This window comes from Equus asinus, chromosome 7 (assembly GCF_041296235.1).
Source record: "Equus asinus isolate D_3611 breed Donkey chromosome 7, EquAss-T2T_v2, whole genome shotgun sequence".
Classification (NCBI taxonomy): domain Eukaryota; kingdom Metazoa; phylum Chordata; class Mammalia; order Perissodactyla; family Equidae; genus Equus; species Equus asinus.
Genome location: NC_091796.1, coordinates 104,365,495 through 104,393,222, shown reverse-complemented (window position 1 = coordinate 104,393,222; position 27,728 = coordinate 104,365,495). Strand labels below are relative to the sequence as shown.

The 27,728-nt window shown below is 44.3% G+C and overlaps 1 protein-coding gene across 3 annotated transcripts; it reads right to left on the bottom strand.

Moving 5' to 3' along the window:
• Positions 1 to 98: 98 nt before the first annotated feature.
• On the bottom strand, positions 99 to 27,414 carry CCNK (cyclin K). 3 transcript variants are annotated; one of them, XM_070514292.1, is made up of 11 exons: positions 27,312 to 27,414; positions 16,449 to 16,697; positions 15,886 to 15,967; positions 14,228 to 14,359; positions 10,091 to 10,196; positions 9,535 to 9,592; positions 8,640 to 8,809; positions 8,004 to 8,275; positions 7,199 to 7,232; positions 4,416 to 4,487; positions 99 to 1,450 (listed from the first exon to the last, which is right to left on the bottom strand). In XM_070514292.1, exons 2-11 carry the CDS (start codon positions 16,643 to 16,645, stop codon positions 825 to 827), a joined length of 1,749 nt encoding a protein of 582 aa, XP_070370393.1. In that variant the 5' UTR covers positions 16,646 to 16,697; positions 27,312 to 27,414; the 3' UTR covers positions 99 to 824. The 3 variants fall into 3 exon arrangements, with proteins under 3 accessions (XP_070370393.1, XP_014710086.3, XP_070370394.1); XM_014854600.3 differs by having other exon boundaries at positions 27,271 to 27,412; XM_070514293.1 differs by having other exon boundaries at positions 15,886 to 15,986; positions 16,085 to 16,697; positions 27,271 to 27,346.
• Between the last annotated feature and the right edge of the window lie 314 nt (positions 27,415 to 27,728).

Sequence of the window (27,728 nt, the reverse complement as noted above, 5' to 3'; positions counted from 1 at the left end):
TGCTCCTCCAGTGCCCACTGCTCGGGCCCACGGGGCCAGGGAGGTTGGCTGCTGGACTTCAAACCCTGGGGCTGCTTTCTGCCCAGAACAAAGGGGCTGTTTCAGAACCGATTTTATTTAGATAACTGACTGAAGGAGTCTTGTTTGTAACCAAGATGCAATTCACAGTATGTTGTTACATTCATACTTAAAAAATATATCTCTATGTACAGGAATTTGTAAATCATTGTAAACATACATTACTTTCCAAGCACATTTCTCCCCTTCTCCCTGGAGGAAAAAGAAAAAGGCCATCCAACAAGCCAACCCCTTCAATGGAACTTTAATACAAAGGAGGTAAACATCTCTAAATGAAAAAAGTGGCACATCCGACCTGCTGGGGGTCATGGAAGAGAACATCACGGAATGAAAGCGATGACAACAGCTTGACTTCAGATGGAACAGGACTATTTAAAATTGAGTTTCCAGGAAAAATAGGCACTGACTTCTAGAAGGAAATTCACTCCTTACTGAAGCTATTTATTGAGCCAATATGGCTGGTTAACATTTTCACTAGTACAAAGTAACTCAGTGCAGGACTCTCAGACGACACCAGCTGAAACCAAGGACACAGTTGGATTCCTAGGCTACACTGAAAACCGCTGTCCCCATTCTCCAGGCATGGAGGACCGCCCCAATTTCATCTCACGGGTTCAGTCCATTTCTTCCCATAGTGCAACTGTCTAGCATATATAAGGTATCCTGCTGCTCACACACTTAAACTACTCTTCAAGTTGATTAGAAAAACTTTTGTTAAAAAAACAAAGGGAAACAAAAAGGTCACGTTATCTCATCCAGGCTGCCCGCCCCAGCCCCCCAACTGGAGGCATACCAGGTGGGGGGATGGGTGGGGGCACAGGTGGCTGTCCTCCAGGGGGGACAGCTGGAGGTGGGTAACTAGCTGGCGGCAGGCCCAGGCCTGGAGGAGGGTGAGGTGGGACTGCATGGGTGGGGGGCAGGCGAGGGGGTGGGGGTGGGAAGTTGGGGTTGTAGGTGGGTGGAGGTGGGGGGTAGCTGGGAGTGGGGGGAGGAATGGCAGGTGGGGGGAAGGAGGCAGGAGGTGGGGGCACAGGCGGTGGGGGCGGGTTGGGGGGGTAGACGTGTGGGTGGTAGGGAAGGTGAGCTGGTGGGCCATAGGCTGGGGGCAGGGTGCCGTAGGAGGGGCCCTCGGTCTTCATCATGGACTGCAGGCTCTGGTAGCCCTCTCCGGACATGTAGGAGCTGGTGGTGGACATCCCGGTAATGTAGCTGGAGGGGGGCGGTGGTGGTGGCCGATGTGGCAGCGGCGGTGGCTGGTGCACCGGGGCTGGGTGGGCTGGAGGAGGAATCTGGACTTTGGGGAGATCACTGGCATCCACAGGGCCCGGTGGCTCGGCCTCCCCTAAGGCAGTTGCAAGCGGGGGCTTCCGGTCTGCAAAGGAGAGAGAAGTCACTGCCCGGTGCTGGGACGGCACCCACGGCACTCCCAGGGCTGCCTGTGCAGGCGCATATCCGCTGACTGCCTTGGCGTGTGGACGGCCTGAGCCAGGAGCCCCACACAGCAGTTCTCACGGCCACCCTCGGGATTCCTGGCCCCATTACAGCACTGGCAGGCTGCTGCTGTTCCCCCAAGGCCATCTTCACAGAGGAGCAGTGAGTAGCTGTCACCTTTGTGGCCTGATAGCACAGGACCAGGCCAGTGTCCTGATGCCATCAGCTGATTCACACAGGCCTTCAGGCCACTGCCAGCTCCCCTGGGTCTCCCTCCCTCAGTCCTAACCACACTAGCCACAGACAGTCCCTGCAGGGCAAAGAGCCCCCTACCACCCCAGGCTCCCAGCCCCCCGTCCTAGTAAGAACAAGTGTGGGGCCCCTTCTTTCTGCCTGTTGCTGTCTCCAGAGGCTGTGAGCCCAGGGCCGGGGCCACATCACACTACAGTCTGTGGCACTGGTGTTTAGCAGAAAGCCTGAGAGTCAGTCAAATGAACGAGGTGGCACTGAGAAGAGTAATGGACAAGTCTCTGACATTCACCACGTAGCCACCAAAGTGACCATTCGGGTTTTCTTCTACTCAAGAAGCGAGAAGAAATCTCATTGCCTCCTGTCAGAGCACGCTCCTGAGACCTGCCTGTGCTGAGCTCACCCGCGCTGCCCAGCCACAGCCCTCACACGCCCTCTGCCAGAGCCTCATCCCACAGGATCCTACCTGGGAATCACCCTCCTCACTCACGGTCGGACAGCGGAACCCCCCACCAGGGTAGCCAAACACTGAGAAAGTGTGTCCATTCCTGAGGTGGCCCAGAAGTCAAAGACAAATCATAGGGGCAAGACTTCTGGCTCCAGCGAACACAGGAAAGGAAGGGAGGGCCACGAAGAGGCTTTCAGGCCCCAGTATCTCTCGTGTGGCCCCTAGAGCTCCATGAAGTCCTGAGTGTACAGACACAGACACGTGACGGCCAGGGTTGCCACAGGCAGTAGTGAGGCTGGGGCACTGGAACACAGCCACAAGCCCACTGCTTTTCCACCTCCACAGCGCTGTGGCATCAGCTGTTCCCTCACTGTTCTCACCAAAGTGAGAGTAAGCAGAACTTCAGGTCAGCTAGGACATCCTTTAGCACCAGACGGGTCTCCGGGGCCCGCCTGTGCTAACCAGCACGCCCACCCCACCAAGTCAGAAGGGCAGACACGCCTGTGGCAACACTGCTTGGGCTCCAGGGCAGGGCCAGGGCCAGGGCCCTTTGGTTCTAGAAGCTGACCAGAGGACACAAAGTATGAAGCCAAGGCCTGTGCAGAAAAGTGCCCCCACCCTGAGTTCCTCCTGTGTGTCCCTCCACTGCTGCCTGAGTCCACAGAGGGGCTCTTCCATCTTCAAGAAATCACCTCTTGTAACACGCAACTCTGTTGCCTCCTCAAGTCCCCACTGCCTCTGTCCTGTCCTCTGTGACTGAACTTGGGACCAGGGGTCTCTCCTCAGCACCTGCACTCCCTCTCTCCACACTCACTCCCGACATCCGACCACCGCACGCCACCCTCTGAAACATCCCTGGGGATCTAAACGCCTCTTTCTGCCGCCCGTGCCTCTCAGGAACTGTGGTTCTACCTCCTTTCTTCCCCCCAACACCACGGACTCCTGCGCCTTCTCTGATCTTTCCTTCTGTCTCCCCATCTTCCAGACATCTACAAAATAGTGACAGGACTCTCTGGACTGAGCCCCTGCCGCCCTGGCCCATCGGCCCCTTTGCTTCCACCTCAGGCCCCTTGGTTGCCAGGCTCTGCCCCCCCCCCCCCCCCACCAGCCCCAGCCCTTCTAGCAGCCCAGCTGGCTCCAGGGGCCGGCCTGATGCCCACAGAGGGAGCTCCCCGACTCCGTGGGGCTCCTGCTTCTGAAGAACCACCTCTCCCCAGCCTGGGCTCCCCAAGGGCACCACAGCTCTCCTTGGCTGGTGATGGGCCGCAGGGCACAGGAGCGGGGCACTCGTGCTTGCCGAGGAGACGCTCCATAAATACTCAATGACCAACTGCAGGCGTCTCTGAAAGCAAACTTCACATGGAACTGGGGATTGTGGGATTTGTCCCAAAGTGGAAAAGACGCCTGTTTTCGCCAAGCTTACAGACTACCGTGACTGAGTATAAACAGAAAGAAACTTCATTGGCAGCAGGCGTGCTGCAGGCACACCGTGCCGTGAACCTAAAGGTCAGCTGCAGGCACCGACCAGTGGTCAGTGCAGCCGACTGAAAAGAGGTGACGCCGCCAGAGGTTCCGAGAAGTCTCTGGAATATCTACCATCCTTTAGAAAACAAACATAACTCCTGCCTTCTCCAGCTTAAGGCTTTATCTTACAAAATGTTGCCACAGGGGAAGAATGATATATTCTTTACAACCTCTCTCCTCTACTTAATGATGTCCAGGAAGCTTCCCGGGTCACTGTGTGCCTGCTGAGAACTTTCCCTTCTCTAATTTATTCTCCCTGTGACTGTGAGTAACTGCTTATTCTTCAAACTGCACTGAGAAGATAGCCTGCCAACAGGAAGCAGAGGCAAGAGAGACTGGAGGCTAAGATCTATGGCAATCCTGCCCAGATCTGGATAAATGTTCATAAACTGTCAGGGCCTTGTTTTTCTAAAACTCATTCTAAATTTGTTTATCCTGGGTAGTTCAGCACTTCTGGATCTGAGAGGTCAGAGAACACTCAGATATACCTAGAATTTACAACATCCTCAAAATATCTGGTTTGTTAAAAAACAATTTTTGAAAGATCCTTGGAGATTACCTTCTTCTTAAATCTCAGCTACAAAGTCTCCCTCCCATAAGCTTTCCCCCGGCTTTCCCCAGCCTGCCCTTCAGAAGAGCAGAGGGAAAAGCTGGCATTCCCCAGCTGCCTTCAGCAGACACTTACCTGGAGGTGGGTGGGCTGGAGGCAATGGAGGGTGAGTGGTCTCAATTTTGGGAATTTTAGGTGGTGGTGGTTCTAAAAAGAAAAAGCAGACTTAAGGTAGTAGTAGATTCATACCTCTCCATGTGAATAAACACGTCAGACAGAAGAAACAAAAAATGCACGGTTCAGGAAAAAGAGCAGATATGACCAAAGCTTTAAGGGAACCTGAGGAAAGCTTCAGCTACACCGTTATGCACTAATCCTTTTAAAAGGACAAAACAAATCAAACACACTCCCTGCCCTCCAGCCCCCCTTCAAAACTAAAAACCACCCCCTAGCCTCTTACAGTCAGCCCATTTTCCACACCTGCCGCATTTCCTCACTGGCCATTTAAGACAAGCCCTTCCACCGACGGGGAGCAGCAGAGGGCCGCCTCACTTACTAGTGGTCTCTACGGGGAGGCCTCACCAGTAGACAGAACACAAAGGCCCCCAGCAGCAGGGTCTTGTCACCGAGCCCTGAGGGCTCACAGGAGGAACCCCTACCTTTTTATTTTTATTTAGGCACAGTTTAGGTTTATTTTCTCTCTCACAAATATTTACTCCCAGTTGGCAGCACGTCAGAAGCAGCACATTAACTGGCGCCAGGAGAGATCTGGAGGCCAGGGAGCCGATGGAAAAGCAAAGTAATCAGGACCACGTGGGGTGGGTCAGACAGCCCACTCTACAAGGTTGAGCGGCTGCACGTCCCAGCATCCACAGTGACAACGCCAAGTTGCCAAGACAGGCTCCACCAAGTCCAGTATCTTCCCTTTACACAGGTAGCGAGTGTGCGCACACAATCGGACAAGAAGTCCACCTTTTTGTTTGTCTGTATGTTTTGGCCCTTTCTTCCTGAACTCACTTTGTTCTGGCTTGTACACTGCTCTGGTGTCACTGACCACTTTCTTGTTTTCCTCTGTCCCAAACACAGGCCAAATTCAAGGTCCAGGCGGCCCCCCCACCCTTTATCCTCTACCTTGGAGACCAAATCCCCACTCTAGGGGGATGAACAGTAAATCTACGCCTCTGGCTTCTCTCTCCTCCCAAACCATGGCCCTGCCTTCTGCATTCCATCCCGAGACCCAACAGCCAGCCCGTCACACACAACCCTTCTCTCTGTCTCCTGGAACTTGTCCCGCTCTCCCCTCAGGCACCCATCTCCAGTCCCTTCCACAGCCAGCCAAGCTAAAGCTGTCTAGGCCAGTGCTGTCCGGCAGAAATATAAGGAAAGCCACACTTGAAATTTTACATTTTCTAGCAGCCACATTAAAAAGAGGTAAAATTAATTTTAATATTTTATTTAACCTGATATATTAAAAACCTGATCATTTCAATATGTAATCAATGTAAAAATTTATTATTAAAATTTTTTACATTTTTTTTTCTTAGTAACTCTTGGAAACCACACGATGATTTGAGCTGGCCACACTTTGCACAGTTGACAGCCCCTGCAGCTAGTGACACATACTGCACAGCCTGTGGTGGAGCTCCTACCTCCAGGCTATGTCTGCACTCTCCCTTTCTGGCCCCCACCAGGTCTCACTCAGATACTTGCAAGCTTCTCCCCATTCCCAACCATCTGTCTTATTACTGCTGCCGGGAAACTCTAAAATAAACTCAGTCTTTGCCATTCTCCTGCTCAACAATCTTCAATGGCTCCCACTGCCTATACAAAATCCACATTCCTCTGGGTAGACTCTGTCATTTGGTTCCAACCACATTTTCAGTCCTATCAAAAGCTACTCCCTTTCAACTCTGATTATTCCAGTAAGATTCCTCTCTCCTTTTTCTCCTAATTCCTTTGCTCACTTGCGTCCTTCCTTTCCTAAAGGTTCTGCCCCCTTGGCTCCAGTTGCTTACTAGCTTGTTTCTGCCTCTCACAGATGCGGGCACGTCAGCTCAGCTCCACAGTACTCCCCCATGGCAAGGAGTGCAGCCGCTCCTTTCTGTCTCACACTTACTGTATGACTATTCGGAGCTAAACTAAATTCACTTGCACTGAACTCATCATTCCCCAAGGATCCTGAGAAAAATGTAGTCTTACTATAACTTGAAGATCTCACAACAGTTCAATAAATAATTCACTGAGTTCCAAGCCTGGAACTAAGCAACAGAGAAACAGAAGTGAATAAACATGGTCTGTGCCTTCAAAGAGCTCAGCACAACAGGGTTGATTGACACAGAAACACTTCTCATTTTCTGTTCTGCAATCCTTCAGATTTTGCTCACTCTGTTTATTTTCAATATAGAAACAAATTAACCAACTTTAGGCTCTACAAATACGGAAAAAAAAGTGTTTGAAAGAGGCCTGACCTGCGCAAGCAGCAGGGCTGGGACGGGCAGGGGTTCCCTGGGCACTGCCGCCACCGGGCACTCTGCCCTCTCTCCTCACCATTCAGCTGCCTGGGGCCATACTCTGTTTATTGTGGTGGGCTTAACTAACCTCTAAAAGTAAACACTGCTGCAACAGCCCTCCTGCATTCATGATTACATTTTTATATATGTGACTTGAGTACATTTTTATTGCCACTAATGCTTTCTGATACCTTTTGTCAGAGTACAAGCTAAAAATATACAGTCAGGGGATAAACAGAGAAGAAAATGCACTTTTTCTGGCAGGCAGGGTAATGTTCTTGATGAGTTCTAAGGTTAGATTTTAAGGCTAATCTAAATTTGAAAGGAAACAATGTTGACTCAGGAATTTACAGTTTTAAGAAATTGACGTACAAAACTAAAAAACAAAACATCACAACAGGAAATTACCTGCTGCTTTGTTCTCTTCTTTGGGAGAAACAACCTGTTAGAAAAGAAAATATACAACTGTTAACTAAGACACTGGGTGTAGTGAGGGTCTTGGCACTCAGAGAATTATAATTAGCATTACAGGCACTAACAGAATTGTACCGACAAAACATGGCCTCAGACAAAAATTAGTTTTAGCTTGAAGTTGCAGGACAAACCTGGCACCTACCAGATCATCATTTCTGCTTCCTTCCTCTTTCCCTTTTCCAAATCAGATAGAACTACTAACTTTTCTGAATAGAGAGTTCTGAACAACCCCAACTTTCAGGCCCTCTAATGCACTGTCCTGAATTTCATGAGTGGTGTTTGCTGATGTGCTTTTATCCTGCATGGCTTCCTTTGGGGGCTGTGGAACAACAAATGGCTCCCTCCACTGCCCGGGCTGCTGTAGCGGAGAGGAACTTTTACCAATACTCTATGTCACTTAAGGCACCAAACACGAGAGCCAGAGAGAACCGAAGACACCTATGCCAGCAGTCAGTGTACCGACCCAGAAAAGACACCCTGACGGGTTTCAGGGACCTATAGGAGGTGACTCAGGCAGCAGCACCTGGAAGAGGAGGACAGAGCCTTCCTGGCTCCCAGAGGCTCTCCTCTGACCACATTAGTTTTCAGGCTCCCTGCGGGCATGCAGTCAGACGGTGGGGTCAGGTGGATCACCCCTGGTTTTGGCGTTCCACGAGATCCCTCAGCAACAGGAACATGCTCAGGTGAGGCGCAGCCACCTGGAAAGCCAGCCCTGCCCAGGGCCCACTGGCCCACTCACCACGGCTCGCTTCGCCTGTCGGGGAGGACTGGGTTGTGGGGACGGTTTCTTGGGCTGCTGAGTTTGCTGCGGTGGCTGCTGCTGCGCTGACTGCTGAGAGTCCTTCTGCTGGGGCTGGGGCGCTTCAGAGCTTTGCGAGGGCTGTGACTGTGGCACTTGTGGCGCTTGTGGCGTAGCCTGGAGAGATGGGGGCTGGTGCAGCTGATGCGGTGTGTGATGAGGCATCTGCTGTTTGCCTTGTGAGTAAAGATCCAGGATCTGGTGGCAGATGTCTAAATGACAGGCAACAGTTAGATTTACCACAAACTGATGTTTAAAGTAAAATTTACCTAGGAAAAAAATCAGCCCATTTCCCTTTCAGCTATGAGTCCCCTATAAGGACCAACAGGCAGGGATCATATTTGCAATTCACCTCATCTTTGTTGTTGGGCACGACACTGGGGTATATTTTTAGTTCATCAAAACTATGTGTTTGGACAGAGAGAACATTATTATTAGAGAATTTAATTAACGATGCTTCTGAAGAATAGTTTACATACAGCTATTTGGGAAAAGCCATTCTCAGGACTCCAGGTTCACAGGAAAGAATGACCTAAATATGGAGCAACCTTACAGAAAGCTCAGCATGCCCAGTACCTTCCAGAACATCCACAGGGACATCTTGGACAAACTGCTCCCACCATCTCCTATACATGGGTTTGGAGGTCCATTCTTGTATTTCAAATTTGCACAAACGTCCTGCGAGATACATCACTGCCACTGCTATGATCTCTGGCTCCCACTGCAGTGACAAGGTCGTGCAGAGACTAGTTCAACAAGAAAAAGAGGTGACTTGACTTGCATGAGCAAACAGTTACGATTAACCCAGTGCATGGAGATTAGGTGCCATATCTAAATGTCAATTTGCTGACTCTTCCCTAAATAAGACCAAATAAAGTCTTAAAAGAAGCAAGTTTTAAGTGTTCTAAAGGTATTGAAATAAGGTACTTTAACCATAGTTACTAATTTGTCCCTTAAAGAAGCAGAATTCCAGCGCATTCAAAAATTGCCATGTCATGAAATAAAATGAAAATGGTTTCTGTTCTTCAAACTGCTGACATCCTAGCCACTGACTGTTTCTTCAAATGACAGCAATTCTGCTCATATGCATTCTGCTCCCCACACAGCACCTCATTAGATCCCTGGGCTCTAAGAACAGCAAGGCTCTACAACCATTACAAGGAAGTCTATTTGTGCAGAACCAAACGGGTTCTAAGCATTTAGTTGTCAAATCCTCCTGTGCATTGTTTTGGACTTGTGTTTCAAACTGGTGCTAAGATTTCAGCCTCTTACACCGCTGTGACATGGCAGGGCATCCCTCTGCTGGGAAGCAGACGACCCGGACTTTAGCCCCAGCCCTGCCATCAGCGGCTCTTCAAGCTGCAGCAAGTCAGTTTCCTTGCTATAAAATAAGGGGTTTGGATTAAATGACCCATAAAGTCCCTGCCTATTTAAAAACACTATAATTAAGTCAACACTTAAACACGTGTACCTGTCATTTACAAATGTCCATGCCATTTGAACCAACTTTTGAATTTTGTTTTTATCACCTAGAAATGGGAAGGAAAAGGTAAATTAGTAGTAATAGGAAAAAAAAAACCCCAAAAACCAAATGCACATGAAGCAACAAGTATTTATCTCAAGACTTCTGTGTGCTCAGCACCATCTCAATGCACAGCAAAGAGCTTCCACCTGGGAATTAAGCGGGTCCAGGCCCCACCTCTGTTCTCTCTCTGCATGACCTACGCGGAACCACCCTTTATGGGAAACCTGGCTCCTAGGCTCATTTTATTAGGCTATTTAAAAAATCTGACTCATTTTCCTGCCTCGTATCACTTGGCCACTGGATGACAGAATCTGTTTATACATAAAAGGAAACAGTACTAACGGCTACAGTATTGAATTATTCGGCCAGCTATGTCCTGGGTACTTCACATGCCAGGCTTTCTGCTTTCCTCTTGTGAGGAGCATAATCTGAGTGTCAGCAAATTATTACAAAGATTTGATTTCAGAATGAAATAGTGCTTTAAATAACTTTTCCCCTTTACCTTTGAGTTGTTTTGCATACTTGAGTAGGAACTGGTATGGATGTTCCACCTGCAAATCAAACTTTATGGTCTGTAGTAAGATTCTCTCCAGAACCATTACTTCTTCCTAAAAATGAAATAACAAATGGTGGGGTAGTCATTTCAATCACAGGTCTGAAACAGCATTAAAAAAGTGAGGTTTCCCATTTATTCTCTCTTCAAGTTATATTTTAGCAACTATTTTGTGTTCCTTTTCTCCTCTTTCCCGCTTAGGCTTTTCATATGCTCAGGGACAATGGTAAATTCTGATACAACTAAAAGTAGGAAGACGAAAAAATCAGAGTTAATTTTTAAAAAACAGTGGCAACAAAATAAACATTCTTAGAAGTGTTACTACTTTCCATGCATGAGTCCGTCTTTACAAAAGAGTCCTTTACGTTATAGATAACGGAACCCAACTGTAGTTTCTTTCCAGACCTCCATTAAAAAAATGCAATCCTTTAGGAATTTACATGGAAAACTTTAAGCAAGAAAGAGATTATGATAATGGCAGCTTCACGCAAACTCGAACACAGAGTTGTATCAGTTGGAAAAAATATATATCTACACACACATATATATGTATATATAGCGAGTGTATGAATGGGGGCACTTCATTTTTGTTCGTAAATCTTTCATCTATCTGCAATAAGCTGCCCCAACGTCATTTACTGAATGAATCATTTTCTCATTTTTTTTTTTTTAAGATTTTATTTTTTTCCTTTTTCTCCCCAAAGCCCCCCAGTACATAGTTGTATATTCTTCGTTGTGGGTCCTTCTAGTTGTGGCATGTGGGACGCCGCCTCAGCGTGGCTGGATGAGCAGTGCCATGTCCGCGCCCAGGATTCGAACCAACGAAACACTGGGCCGCCTGCAGCGGAGCACGCGAACTCAACCACTCGGCCACGGGGCCAGCCCCCATTTTCTCATTTTAACCCACATCCTAAACCACCTATGCACACACACACACTGAAAGCTTCTCCGTCTGTCTCCTTGTGCGCCAGGATCAAAGGGGTTTAACATTTGGAGGGCAGCTCAATGATTACTCCTCTTCTTCAAACAGTTTCTTGCTTTTGCATGTTCCCCTCCCCACCTGAATTTTCCTATCATTTTACTTAGTATCATTCCAGAAAAAATGAAAGCTGATGATGTTCTGATTGGGAACTCACTGAATTTACAGAATAACTAAGGGAAATGGACATTTTTAATTACATTGAATCTTCCTATGAAAAACTTAATTAATTAAAGTATTCTTTTTAGTCCTTCAGTAGTTTGAAAGTTCCTCCCTTTCCACCCCAATGTGGTTTCCACAAATTTCTTATAAGGTTTATTCTTGGTTATTTTATTTTACTATCGCTGCTGTAAATGGAGTCTCCTCTTTTATTATACTTTCTAACAACCAGTTATTGTACATAATACATACTTCTTGAATTGAACCTCTGCACAGCCTGACTACATCCAGTTCTTAGGGACAATGTAAAATACAATCCACTCTGTGCGGGAAGAACAATGAGGGGGAGACACTTGTTTGCATCAGAGAAGAAAGGGCTTTGCAGAGGATTGAAAATCTCATCATTAACACAGTTGCATAAATCCATTAACTCCGGGAAGAGAGGAGTGTGGGTAACTTTCACTTTGAAGTCTGGCATTACTTCACGGAATAGAGAGACTACCATGACTTATTCCAAATGGCATGGTAGCACTAAGGCTTTCCTACCCTAGTTTCCCAAGCTTTCTCTCAGGAAACCTCTTGAAAATCTTAGGAACTTTCACACAGCATTAAAAAATTCTGCTAAGATTTTTTTTTTTTCTCCTGCTTTTGTCACCACCTGTTTCCAATAAACTTCAATGTATCTTCTAATTTTAGAAACAATCTTCTACCAAGTGTGCCAGGCTATAGTCCATATATCACAAGATAGCCCAAGACCTGCCTTCCGTTTGTGTTTCAAATATTCAAGTAATGTGGTAATTATAGGTCTGTGTGCCAACACCATTCCTCAGGGAAGTTTCCCTCAGCCCCACACTCCCTGTCTGGGGGACTTGGCTGGGTTCCCAGGTTGAATGCCCTCATTGATCTTTAAGTAATCTTTTATAGCATTTATCACAGCTCATAATCAGATAGTTATATGATTATTTTATTAAAATCTATCCCACCACTCAACTGTTAAATTCATGAGAGTAAAGGCCATGTCTGTTTTGCTACCTGTTTTATGCCTAGTACCTAACACAGCGGCTGGAACAAATTGTTGAACACATGAGAAATTAATATAATGGGGGGAACCGTACGTTAAAGTAAAGCTAATCAAGGCAAAAATGTTCCACGTGATTCACAATCTTATTTTTCCTAATTGCTTATATTGCCTCCTCAAAATAACAGCCCTGCTCTCATCTTGGCCAAGGAAAATGTCCTCCACAGTGTCTTCACTGCTCCCAGATCCAGGGGCTGTTCCCTCGGGCCCAACACCCTAGATCACGTCTGAGGAGACTGCACAGGAAATTGAGAGGCGGGCAGAGTGCAAAGGCCCTTTGCCCGCTCAGGCCAGGCTGGGCCCTGGTCTCAGCGTGATGAGCGCGGCCCTCCCGCTTCCTCTCTTCTGGGCATGGGAGCTGCAGGACTTCTGCCTCACTGCGCCTGCGCCGGGCCTCAGCTTCCTGATGTGATGGCACAGTGGGTAGTGGCTGAAGGTAAAAGGGGACTTCTCTAAGGCACCTGTGACAGCACACACCAGCTGCTGCCGCGTGCCCTTGTGCTGCAGCCTTCCGGACCTCTGCAATGTCTTAGCGGTAACCACAGCTAATCAGCCACAAGGTCCGTCCGCCCCGTGACCAAGACCTGACGAAAGTACGACATGTTCCTAGAACTGCCTCCCTGCTCTGCACAAATCAAATATCCACAGGCATCGAAAACATTATCTGATGGTTACATTACTTTTATAAAATTGCATTTTTGATCACTGTTGGTGTGAATTCCTAATAGGTTCGCATTCTTATAAACAGGTGAATGAATTTATAAATAAGTTCAAGGGACAGAGTTACCCACACTGACAATACTTATGAAGTATTGATATTAATTACAGCCATAATTCTGGGCCTGTTAACACCTCAAAGCAAGGAGGAAAACGAACACACATTTTAAATACACACATACAAATACGGCTTGGCAGAGAGAGGGTAACTATTGTGGGAGGCGACATAAATTAGTTAGGAAAAACAAGACCATGACCCAGTGCAGAACCTCCTTGTCTTGATTAGATTTGCTCTAACTGTGATTTTGAGCTTCTCCCCATAACATTAGTTTGTCATTTATTCAACAAGTATCTGCTGAATGCCTACTCTGTCCAGGCACTGTACCAGACAAGACAGACATGGTCTTTGCTCTCACATATCTTACAGCCGAGAAAATGAGAGTTCTTTGTGTGATTATTTAATTAAAATTATCGAATTATGATTTGTGATAAACGTTATGAAGGATAATTAACTGTGCTATAAGGGTTACAATGGGGGGACCTGGACAAGAATGGGGGTAAAGGAAAGCTGCCACTGGTTCTGGAAAGTGGTCTTTTTAGAACATGATAAAAGCATGTGTACAATTATTTTAGCACCATCTCCTGACATTGGCAGGGGTTGTGGGGAAGGGACAGTATGGATGTTGCGACCAACATCAATGCTGCAAATGTTCATATTTTCCAACATTCCTGGGAAGCAAAAGACACACAGCATATGCAAACACAAGTACATGCACTTACAGTATCTGTACTTTCTGTCTACCCAGAAGCTAGCTGGAGATGTGGCCCTGCCATCACTGCTGGACCTAAGAAGCCAAATTTCTTCTGGGTCTAATGGCAATGAAAGGATTTTTGCACATATCCATTAAATGTGCCATGGCCCCTAAAGTGCTCAGAACATGGCTTGACACATTAGCAAGTGCGACCTAAGTGCAGACTACATTATCTGCTCCTCTCTCACAGAAGCAAGGAAGGGGACCTTCTGCACAAGGCCCTCTTAGGGACTCAGGGGACTGGCAGATAGAGGGGCCACAGACACTGTCGACATGAGGAACTCTATCATTACACTACGATTAAGAATCAAGATTTCAAGACAGGAAGTTACAATTCTTACCTTTGGGTCGTCTCCAAACTGGCCAAATTGCACATCATTTAATAAACTACGAGCTGTTTTGATGATATCTTTACATTTCTTTGGTGTTTCTTCTACTTTCCCAGCCAGAAAGAGACAACAAGCTCCTGTCACCTAAAAGGGAGACAAAAGCTCCTGAGGGACTGTTATCAGAGCTCACAGAGAAACCGAAGCAGGGACTTTTGGCCTTCACAATCAACTGGTCCCCCTCATTCTCCTACCTTCCTCTTTCTGACTCACAGATACTCTGACACTCTAAAAGCTTGAAGGAAATCTCACATACATAAACACTCCTCCCCCTAATTTGGCTTCATAAATTATTTTAATTTTCTGAAGAAAATATCATATAAACAAAGTAGATGCCAGAAAGGAAAAAACTCACAGAAGCCAATTTTCTCTTTACACTGCAATCTTAATGACAATGACTCCCTGAACAGAGAGCTCTGCTCCAGAAAAGGAGCACCACTAACTGCCTGTCCCCGGGATGTGTCTCCACACCACTGCCCGCACTGTCCTTCCTTTCCCTCCAGCTGCCTAGCTCTTAGTCCAGTTCCGAACTCACGGAGCTCTTCTCACTGCTCTAGCTTCAGCTTTGCTCTGCCCACTCCAATCTCTCCTGCATGCCCCCCTCCACACAATCCTGATCAAGTCAGACGTCAGACACTGGGCCAGGGGTACAAAGCCGATTCTGACAGTCTCCTTTCTCTAGAACTTCACAAACTAGTGAGGAAGACAGGCACGCAAAACTAAGTAGTCTTAGCAAAAGGAAGGACTCCCAATAGATTAACATCCCGTTAAGTCTAATTCTGTCAGCTTCATGAAACCCTTCAGTCACTTCACAGTTTACCTATTAAAGTCAAATTTCCCTAGCCTGGCATTCAAAGCTTACTATGGTCTGATCCAGTCTACCTTTCCACCTGGTTCCACCATTCCCTTCCAGCCAAATAGACCGCCTGGCTGGGCTGACGCTGCACTGCATGCTCCCCCGAGTTTCTGCTCACGCTAGCTTCTGGTGGGAACACTGCTCCATCCCATCTCAGTAGTCTAAGCTTTACTTATAGTCAAGGCATAACTTACGGCTGGCTCCTCCTCCCTAGCATTTCTCCTCATCTCTCCAAGATAGATTAGTCTCTCCCTTGAACGTGACAGCCTTCCTCTGTACCTTTCCTATGGCCTCACTCTTTACCATGTGTTTCGTACATGTCATACCATCTATCCTGGACTGAAAGCTACTCGAGGCAAGTTCCTTGTCTGAACCTACCATAGGGCATAAGACATGGTACATATTTAAGACGTAACTGAAGAATCAGTGGTACGGCACAAACACTTTCTATTTCATCTTGGCCTTTGTTGGGTTCAATTACAAGCTCACATTTATCTTGTTAAAAGTAACAAGGAAGCAAACTTTCACACAAAGTACAATATGATTATGGTCCCTATTGGCCTAAATTAAAACAAATTTAAATACAGTTAATTGGATAAACGTAAAGTTCAAAACCTGATTTTGTTTATATATAGTATGTAGCACATAAAAATAAATACTTTCTGGAAAATATAATAAAAAGACTACAATCAGGCCACTAAACTGCATGGAAATAATAACACGTCATAGAGAATTATGATAAAATTCAAACACTTACATATCTTGGGAATTGCTTGAAGGAATGAAACATATAGAAACGATGAAAATAAATTATTCCAGTTGCCAGGGTATCATAGTGTCTGTTGTTCTGGTTAAGGACTTTAGCCAAGAATTTTTACAAGTTACTTTCTTAGTTAAATGTGGAAAACAATAAAGACAAACAATAATAACAAAATCAGTGGGAAAGTATACACTACCAGTGGCGAAGCAGGCAGTGGGAATCTCAGGGTGTGAGGATTCTGGTACAAGAATTAGTAAGTTGAAGTTTATGTTTTTAACAAGGCAAGGCTTCGCCATCCTGTAGGAACACTTCCACTGTGATCACTGTGTGCTCATTTTCCTCCTGGTGGCCACTTGCTCAGTGGCTAAGTTTACACATTTAAACGATAAACAGGAAATAGACAACCCCTGAAGAGTCAAGTAAATCAGAAATAACATTTAAATAACAAAGACATTTAAGAGCCATTTTAACACAGCAATATTATTTTGTCTATAGCATCTAATTTAATTCTTGGGGGGTGGGAGCCTATCTGTAACAGACTCCAAGGAGACTCAGGATACAGTCCCAAACGCGTGCCCACATCAAAGATGAAGCGAGCCCCCTCTCGGCGGTACCGGGCCTCAGTGGCTGGATCAAGTCCTTCCAGTTGCGAAGGTGTATGAGCCAAGTCTTTTTTATCCCAGTACCAACATGGTTTTGTGTGGTCCAGGTTTGCTGAGGTTACTGAAGGGCTTGAATTTTCTTTATTTTCCTTCATTTATTGAAGTGGACTTGTTCTTTCCAAAAGATTTTCTGAAAATGTTAGAATCCTAAGAGAAAGAGAAGCAGCAGCAAAGTTGGAAAGGGATACTCCACATCAATCAATCCCAATCATCATAAACAATCCAGAATCACAGATTCTACCTGATTTTGGATCAAAATTTCCCACAGAAGCAACACTACCGATTCGCAGTTAGAAGCCCAGGCTCACCTCCAAAGCCTAGCTGACCTAGTGTCTAAGTCCCACATTCCATGGTAGTAAAAGGAACAGCATTTCCATCTCACTCTCCTTTCCACCTTTCTTCACTAGACTCACGTCCCTCATGCTGGACTAGATTCCATGCCTCAGTTTTTAAAACCCAGGCCTGTCCTGACCCCCTAAAAAGATTTATGCTCCAAAATTATCCATGTCTTCCAGCCAGCACCCAATCAAATATTCCCTTTTTGAGTTTACTTGATTTCACTTAGCTACTTTGACTTAGAAAAGCCACCAGATTGGACGCATTCCCATCTGCCTAAGTCACTGAATTGAGCCATATGAATAAGGTACGAGATAGTGATTTGGGGGGAGTGGGTTCACAAGGGAAGGAAGGTGTTCCTTTAAAATTTTCTTGCATTCTCATCCTCTTCTGTTTCATTCAGAATAAAGAGATTCTCTAAAAGCTCCATGTTGAGAAAAGAAAACAAAAAACAAGACCTCTCATCTGGAGGCCACTGTAACATGTAAACTGCAGACTGGATCAGAGAGCAGAAATTTTCAAGTAAGGCAACAAAAGGGTTCTAAAAGATGCAGCTCAAACCACGTGGGTCTGGTTAGCAAGAAAACAGCAGTTCAGTGGCCAGCCTGTGGGCCAGGGCCATCAGTTAATCTGGAAGCCTAACTTTCCCTGTGTGCCTGCCTCACTTCTGGTGCCCTGGCTGGACGGAGTGCTCTCTTCCTTTTTGCACTCGGGAGCTCTAAAGAAAATCGGATCTTTCCTCCAACAAAACAAATTAAGTACCTGGAGAAAGGCAAACTTCTTAAATTGTGCATTGGGCAACGGTTGGGGGTAGAGGGGAGAGCAGTTAACTAAAGCCTCAGTAAATATGAAGAGTTCATAATCAGAAGCTCAGTAAATACGAAGAGTTCATAGTTAGATGTCATCCTGAGATATCATTTCTCACCTATCAGCAGGCGAAAAGACCCAAAGTTTGACCCTACACTGTACCGGCAAGGCCAGGGAGGAGCAGGTAATCTCATATGTTGCTGGTGGGAGTACAAAATGGAACCACTCTCACAGAGGGGAATTTGGCAATATATAACAAAACTACAGATGCATTTGCTCTTTGATTTACCAATCCCACTTCTAAGAATCTACTTTGAAAATACCATCACAAGTATGTAACAGTGTACACCCAAGACTATTCCCTAAAGTGTTATTTATAACACCAAAAACTGTAAACAACTCATATGTCCATCAATAGGGCACTGGTTGAATAAAATACGGTACATTAACATAAATGGTGTACGATGCAGATATTAAAGAGACGGAGAAAGATCTCTTAAGTACTGGTGATGGAGACATTTCCAGGATCAGCAAGACGCAGGATAGTGTAAACAGTATGTCAGTATTTACTTGAGAAAAGACTGGAAATAAAAATAGACATCTCTATTTTTTAAGAACTAATAAAAGAAATGGTTACCAAAAGGGAATGGGGGAGAGTAGGAAGGAAAGGACAGGGACAGGAACAATACTTCGCTGAATGTACCTTGCTATGTAGCTTTGACTTTTAAGAAAATCTTTTCTTTTAAAATAACTATAGATTTAACAGAAGAGTTGTAAAGCTGGTATAGAGAATTTTGTATACCCTTCACCCAGCTCCCTCTAATGTTTACATCTTATATAAACATGGTACACTTACCAAAACTAAGAAATTAATTTTGGTACGTTATTAACTAACCTATAGCCTTGACTCAGATTTTGAGTTTTCTCAAAAGTCTCTTTTCTGTTTCATGATCTATTCCAGGATGCTACACTGCATTTAGTTGTCATATTTTCTTAGTACCTTCTAATACCTAATAGTTTCTCAGTCTCTCCTTGTTTTTGATGACCTTGTCAGTTTTGCAGAGTACTAGGTAGTTCAAACGTCTCTGATTTAGGTTTGTCTGATGTATTCCCATGAACAGACCGGAGTTTTGAGAAGAATGCCACAGAGGCGAAGTGCCCTTCTCATCATATCACATCAGGGGGTAGGTGATATCAGAATGACTTCTTACTGTTGACATTAACCATGATCATTTGGTCAAGATGGGGTTCGCCAAGTTTCTCACTGTAAGTTACTATTTCTCCCTTTTCATTTTCTATTATTCCTTAGAAGTGAGTCATGAGGTCCAGTCCATACTCATGGGAAGGAGAAGTATCAAAGAAGGTGTGGACATATGTTAAAACGACCACAGTAATTAGTATTGCAGGGAAATATTTTGCAGTGCAAAATACTATGCAAAGTACTTGTTTCTCCTTAAAATTTTGCCCATTAATTTTAGCATCCATCTGAGAATCTTGCCTGCAACAATTATTATCGTAGTATTGTAATGGGGATTTCCTATTTTCTTCCTTCCTTCAACATTATTTGGAATTCTTTTGTAAGAAAGATTGTTCCTTCTCCCTCATTTATTTATTTATTCAACCATTTATTTATATTAATACAGACTCATCAGTATTTATTTTATGCTTTGATTGACTCCTGAGTCCTTTTGTAACTTTGACTCTCGAATCATGTAAATGTTTAACATACTCATGAACAGAACTAAAAAGAAAAAAGCAAATCCTAAAACTCAAAATAAACCTAGTGTACACTAAACAGGCAACATAACCACACGGAAAATCACTGTACGTAATTTCTGATCTTGTCCGGTCTGAGGGAGATATACCCTAACGACAAAAAGAACTGCAAAGAAATCTTAAACCTCTTGAGTAATGCACTGTTAGTAGTAGCATTAATATGGTAATTGTCAAACTTTTTTTGTATATTGTAGGATAAAGCAAATATATAAATGTTAATATGATTAGGAATCAAGATTTTCAGTGCAAAGGAAACATATATATGTACAGGATCAAAGGTTAAGGAAAAACCTGTAATGTTAAATTTTAATTGAAAATATCAAAACAAATCATAGTTAAAAATATATACATAGAGATCCCAGCTCTGTCCATTTCAAGTACTGGGAAGCATGACGCGTCTATAATGAGGAACACATCTAGTACCCAAATCTTAGTTTTCAACACCACTACCCTCTAAAAGGAACCACGTCTCCTCTCCAGTCTGGGATAGGCTCAGACGAATGGAAGCTTATCAAAAGACACAGGAGGGGCTGGCCCTATGGCGTAGTGGTTAAGTTTACACACTCTGCTTTGGTGGCCCAGGGTTCGCAGGTTTGGATCCTGGGCACAGACCTAGCACTGCTCGTCAAGCCATGCTTTGGCGGCATCCCTTATAAAATAGAGGAAGACGGGCAACAGATGTTAGCTCAGGGCCAGTCTTCCTCAGCAAAAAGAGAAGGATTGGCAGCAATTAGCTCAGGGCTAATCTTCCTCAAGAAAAAAAAAGACTAAAGAATATATAAAGAACTCACATAACTCAACAACAAAAAAATCAAACAACCCGATCAAAAAATGGGCAGGGGACATGAACAGACATTTCTCCAAAGAAGATACACGGATGGCCAATAGGCACATGAAAAGATGCTCATCATCACTGATCATCAGGGAAATGCAAATCAAAACTACACTAAGATATCACCTTACACTCGTTAGAATGGCTATAATTACCAAGACGAAAAAGAACAAATGCTGGAGAGGGTGTGGAGAGAAGGGAACCCTCATACACTGCTGGTGGGAATGCAAACTGGTGCAGCCACTATGGAAAACAGTATGGAGATTCCTCAAAAAACTAAAAATAGAAACACTATATGACCCAGCCATCCCACTACTGGGTATCTATCCTAAGAACTTGAAATCAGCAATTCAAAGAGACTTATGCACCTCTGTGTTCAGTGCAGCATTATTCACAATAGCCAAGACGTGGAAGGAACCTAAGTGCCCATCGACTGATGACCAGATAAAGAAGATACGGTGTGTATATCTATATGTATAGATATACACAATGGAATACTACTCAGCCATAAAAAATGACAAAATTGTCCCATTCACAACAATACGGATGGACCTTGAGGGTTAAGCGAAATAAGCCAGACAGAGAAAGACAAACTCTGTATGATTCTACTCATATGTGGAAGATAAACAACACATGGACAAAGGGAAAAGATTAGTGGTTACCAGGGAGAAGGGAGATGGGGGGTGGGCACAAAGGGTGAAGGGGTGCACCTACAAGACGACTGACAAATAATGTACAACTGAAATTTCACAATGTGGTAAACTATCATAACCTCAAAAAAAAAAAAAGAAAGCCTAAAGAGGCATAACAATCAAACGTAATGTGTGAATCTTGACTAGATCCTAGTTTAAACAAAAAATGAACTATAAAAGAAATTTTGAACAATCAGGGAAATTTTAATATGGATTGTAGAGGCTATTAGGGACTGCTGGTTTTCTTAGGGATATTATTGATACTGTGGTTACACAGGAGGATGCCTTTATTCTCAGGCCGAAGTGTTTAGGGGTGAAGTGTCACGATGTCTGCAATTTACTTTCAAATGGTTTAGCTAAAACACAGAAGCACACAGCAAAGGTGGCAAAACGTTAACGTGTTCAGTGCAGGCCACAGTAAACAAGCAGTCAGTGTGCTCCTCTTTCACTTAAACACTTGGGTGGGGAAATCAGACGAGACTGCTTAGGAGACCAGGAGACTCCTATCCCTCCAGACCAGAGTCTCTCAGCAGCCAGGGAATACTTGCTTGTGTGTGGGTAACGGTTTTATAAATTAAAACAATTTTTAATTGCATTACAGCATACCAGAAAACATACACTAATTTTAAGCATATGGTTTATTAATTTTCACAGTGAATGCACTTGTGTAACACCATCCAGTCGAGCAGCAGAATATGACCAACACCCCAGAAATTTTCCTCATTCCTCTCCTAACCACTATCCCCCCAAAGACAACCACTGTCTTGATCTCTATTTCCATCAACTAGTCTTCCTGTTTCTGAAGGACTGTGCAATGATATAGTATCTCTCGTTTACAACTGGTTTCTTTTGCTCGATATCATGTTTGTGGGGTTCCTCCTCGCTGCTGCATAAAGCAGTATTCACTGATTCTCCTTACCACACAGCAGTGGTTTTCAACCAGGAGCGAATTTACTCCTCAGGGGACACTTGGCAATGTCTGGAGACATTTTTGGTTGTCATAATTGGGAGGAGGGTGCTGGCATCTAGAGGGTAGAGGCCAGGAATGCTGCTGAACATTTCTACAGTGCACAGAACCCCCTACAAGAGATTAACTGGTCCAAAACGTCAATGGTACTGAAGATGAGAAACTTTGTTGTACGATATTCTACTCTATGACTATAACGCAATTTATTTATCCTCATTCTACTGTGGATGGATATTTGAAATGTTTCTGTTTTTTAATTATTAATAATAGTAATAAACATTCATGTACATCCTTGTAGAGCAGAAGGCAACTGGCCAATCAGCTGAGGGAATCAGTACCTTAGAGTATCTGTAATTTACTCATGGTACACTAGTTGGGAATCTCTACTTTAAGATATATTAACCAACCGTTCTCCATGTACTTATTCATTCAAATATTTTCTGAGCATTTACTATGAGCCAAGCCACAACGACACAGCAGGAAACAAAAGAGGCAAGGTCTTTGCCTCACCAGAAGCTTACATTCTGGTGGCAGAGACAAAGAGAAACAAATATATTAGTATTTGCCAGGGAGTGGTAAGTGCCACGAAAAATAATAAAGCATGGTAAGAGAGAGAGTGACAAGGAGGAGCTGTTTAGAGACTTGCAGAAGGAAGACCAGTTTGGAGACTATAGCAGCTGTTCAACTAATGCCTAAATGAGGGCCGTCCCCACACAACGGTAGTGGGAGAAAGAGAGGGCATTATAACTGGTTGTGAGGCAAAAAATGGCAAAGAGAGTTGGTTTTGATGGGGGGAGGAAAAGAATAATTTGGTTCTACAAACATTAGGTTTGAAGAACTTGTAAGACACTTGTGTGAAAATATCCATCAGAGAGATAAAACAGGCCTGCTGAAATCTGGTAAGAATCTATCTACTTGGGATTCATCTATATAGCATTGACAATTAAAGTCATAGTGAAGGACAGAGGGATGGAGAGTGAAAAAAGAAAGCCTCTGGGGACAGAACTCTGAAGAACTTGAGGAAGCAGGAAGAATCACCAAAGGAGAGAAAGGGAAGGCATGGCCAAAGAAGTGGGGAAACGCGCACCCCTAACCCCTTAAGAAACCCAGGGATATTAGCCTGAAGCCAGAGGTGGTAGTCAACAGTGACAAAGGCTAAAGAAAAACTAAAGGACAAAAAATTAAGGAAAGGTTACTAGAACTGGTCATTAATTGTTAGAGACATTAAAAATTGAGTGTAGTGATGGTTACACAACGCTTAATATACTAAAAACCATTGACTTTACATTTTAAATGAGTGATTTGTACGGTATGTGAATTATATGTCAATAAAGCAGATACATACACATATGTAAATAGAAGAACCCTTTCAGAAGTTCATTGGGGCAGAAGAAAGACTACAAGAGGTGTTAAGGAATGAACAGGCTATGAAACAGGTTCTTCTTGTTTTTTCTGCATCAAGGAGAATGAAGGAAGCCAGAAGGGAAGCAGCCCCTAGAGGAGGCTGAACAAGCCACTGAGGGGTTAACTGGCCAAAGCGATAATAAAAAGCATAGCAAAAAAGTTCACTTAAAGGAAGTTCTTTCTCTGAGACAGAAGGGAAGGAAAAGTCTGAGAACATATTTAAAAAATCATTTTAGGGGAAGGAAACAAATCATAAAACAGTATCTCCATTTTCTCTGGGAAGTAGAGTGTCAAGACATCTGCTGAGATGAAAGGAGAAGAGCAGGGAACAGGGTTAGGACTCAAAAGGGATGAAAAAGAATGTCAGTCCAAAAGCAGATAAATCATAAGTATATTCTAGCCCGACCTTGCTGTCATTTGGCCAAACCCCACGCTAATAGTCCAGTGTAGGCACCTTTAGACTTCGGGGCTGAATGAACAAAACACGGTGAAAATAAATGTACAGAAACAGAATAGAAACAGTCCTCTAAATCATTCATCCTCTTGAAAAAGTTCTTGCCTCAGTGCTATTCCCTACTGCTCTTTATTTTTTCACAAGACCCTAAAGTTACAAATTTTGTCATTAGCAGTTCATGATTACTGTGAAAATGCCTGAGAGATTTATGAGCTCCACAAAGTAAAAATCTCTCCATAAACACGCAGCATGTTCAGGCATTTCAGTAACATCTTTCAGGAATGTGCTTCAGATATATCATTTCACATGATGAAAGATTAAACGCATTTTCAACAGTTAGAATTATGGATACTTACAAATTGTAAATAATAGTAAGGTCACTACTCAATTTTTTCACTCAGTACAGAAATGTCCTCTAAGCAACGGTAATATCTGGTCACCTACCAACCTTCATTTACCCACTTTCATTAACTGGACCTTAATAATTTACAAAGCAGCCCAAAGCATTGCTGGGTATGAATAATTGGTATTCACATTAATTCTTGTATTAGTCTTTTATTGATTTTTATCTTTATTATTGATTGTTCTGTTCATCCTCTAGATGTGGGACATAGATGAGACAGAATAACGAAGGAATGAAATCTACCTTTCAGCACTCTGTAGCTCCCACCTAGTTCTGAAAATACCTTTCCTTTATCAATTCATTGCCTTTCAAATATGTGAAGACAATTTTCCATTCCGTTCTCTTCTCCAGGGTAAACGTTTGTCTCTCAACATGGTCTTTAGTGTTTCAAGACCCTCCCTGCCAAACCCTAGCAGTCAAAAGGGAAAACAGCACTCTTTATATGATTAGTGTGGTTCATGGGGGAAGGGAGGTTATAGTATTCAACAACATGTCCACAGTGTTTCCACTGAGTTGCAGCACGCCTGCAAGCTATGCTGTTTTATCCTCACAATTTATCACTGAGAAAATGGAGCCAAAGAGACATGACGTAACTTGCCTAATCTACACAGCTAGTAAATGGCAGAGCCACAATTTCTCACTAGACTAAGATATACTACCTCCCCTCGATCTGGAGAAGATTCTATTTACTTCTATAAATGGAACATTACATCCCAGAAACATTTTTTTCAAGTCAGGTCTTCCTCATCTCAAATACATATAATTGAGTTTTTGTAAATTTAATCATTCCTGGCAAATTCACTACTTGTTTGTTTTGGTTTATTATTTCAGCCTTTAAGAACTCTGAATCCTGAGTGTCATCTAACATACTGGCTAACCATCACTACAGGTTTTGAGTGCATTTATTAACTTGAGAAGCATGCTTCATATATTTAAAGTTGGTAATACAAAAGTGCTAACCAGTGTAAGGACAAAACCAGATCTCTAAAGACCTCTCTTCAGGTTGACATGAACCCATTAATCAACATTTTGGGTTTGGTAAATTGAACGGATATATCCATCTAATCAGACCCTATCCAGTATATATTTACTTCTTGTGTCTATTAGGACAGGAAGAGAGATTATGTTCAGTGTCCTAAGGAAACCTAAATGGTTTGATGTCCAGCAATCCCACACCATCACTAACCTAGTAAGATTATAAAAGGGAACATGATTTGTGTCACCTGCCTTCTTTTTTTTTTTTTTAGTTGAAGCTCTGCTGGCTTGAGGGAATCAGCTCTCCTTTCCCAAGTATGCACAAACCCTCTTTTCGCTCTCCCCACAAGATTCTAAAACAGATTGATAAACTTGTTAATACAAATTCTAGCATCCAAGAGCCATCTAATTGCTCTCTGCAAAAATGGAGACATTTACCAGACTCCGGTCTTCTATCATTAACTGCAATTTTATGATTCCTCAAAAGGTTCAAACAATGATTTTACAATTTTATCTGCAAGTACTCCGAAATATCATTTATCTGAACCTAAAAATACGAATTAGAGTTGGCCCAATTAGATATTCCTTCTAATCTACCCAACCGCCATGAATTTAATTCCTTGATTTTGTTTGTCCTTACCCAGTTTTAGAGAAAAAGAACAGAAGACATTTTTCTTCCTTCTAGACACTCAATGAACTCATTGCTTTCAAACATAATCTCCTGAAATGAACTAGTTCATTTTGTAGGCCAAAACTATGATCACCTCTTAATTTATGACAATCAATTTTAGAAACAGCATTTTAAATTTAAGGATCTCGTTAATAATTAGAACGTTTCTTTATCGCTTTTTGGTGCAAATCACGTTTTCAAAATGGAATAAATGTTAAACATGCTTTATGCGAGAATCAACTGATATGTCTGAATGCATCACAACATAATCAAAAGGAGACAAAAGGAAAAAAAAACCCACCTAAAATTAGACACCAATGTAGTCACCGAAAAAATAAAACAACCCTGGATAAATAATCTTGACTATAAATCTAAGAGTTAATAGGTAAGCATTCTAAGAACATCAACAGTCTTAACCAAAATGTCTAGCAATACCACCACTACCATCATCCATCAATTCTTCATTGAGCAATATAGAGAGCTTGCTAACGTCACGCACGTTTTAGATGCTGAGGATACAAAGCTCCCCGTGGAGCTTTCATTCTAGCAACAGCATTCATACAAACCTTTAATGAGCACCTACGATTGAAAGGCACTGTGCTAGATATCTCTGCAAAGCGATACAAAAGCATTATCGAGTTTACCCTAAAAAACATAAAAGGCCACACTCAAGTAACTACTCTCAGAAGACATTCCTAACATCAGATGATTTAGCGAAAGCTCCGTTTAACTGGCAATCCAAATTCAGGCAGCGTTACCGACCATCCTTTGTGCTGGTGATACCCTAAGAGCTTTCAGATAGGCTCTAGACTTACGCCTCAACTTTCTAAAGAACACTTCCTTTGGCGACAAACCAAACAACCCAGGAGAGGGTAGGTAAGGACAAAGTCTCGGCAGGAACGAATCTAATCGCGGAAGTGGCTTTTCCTCATTCCTTCTCCCACCCTTGTTACATGGCTCTTCAGACTCCAAAGTCTGAGAACCTCAGATGCGGAACAATACCCAACTCTCAGGTCTAACGAAGCGTCGGTTGGGACCGACACACTGCGAAATAACTGGGAAGATGTGCGTACTCCGTGGTTGCGCGCGCGTGACACCCTTGCGCCTTCTCCCCACCTGCTAAGAAGTCCCTGAACCCTAGCTGTCCATCACTGCGAGCGCCGCTACCTGTTCCAGGGTCCGGCCGGCCTCCCTGCCCCGCTCCTGCGCCCCAGACCCTCTCCTGAAGCCTGTCCCGCAGCTCCGCCGTCGCCCGCTAACTTCGATCTGCGCCGGGGAGTAGCGGAGGGAGGCGGAATTCGGCAAGGACTCTGCCAGCGGAGTGAGGCAAGTGGCTATACCCTACTCCGACCTCCAGGTACTCGGGAGGTGAGCGGCGCTGCCCGCGGTCCCTGGGTCACTCACCCCTCTCCGCAGGCAAGCCCCTTAGCAACGTCTCTCCTTACCCACGGCGGCCATCTCGGGCCTGGAATGTCGGTGAACTACGTCATCGCGCTGCGTCTGCGACAGACAAGAAGCGACCGCAGGGGCACCTGTCAACCAATCAGAAGAAAGTAGAGCCCTCAAAAGAGGAAAGAGCCGCCAATCTCCTGTCGGTTCCTCCCCGAGTGTCAGTGGTCGCTGCGGGCAGGAGGAGGGGCTGGCCAGAGGGGGCCCCATCCCGTTGGTCCCGCCCCCCCGGGCGAGAGAGAATTCGAGAGCAACCGAACCTGCTAACGGAACTTGGGCACGAGGGGCGGGGCCGGGGCGCCTGTCCTCCAATCAACGCCCGGGCGTGGGCGCAGTCTAGCCAATTGTGGCCCCGAAGCTGGCGGGGCCGAGCCGGCCGCTCGGACCCCCGGAGCCCGCAGGCCCAATGGCTG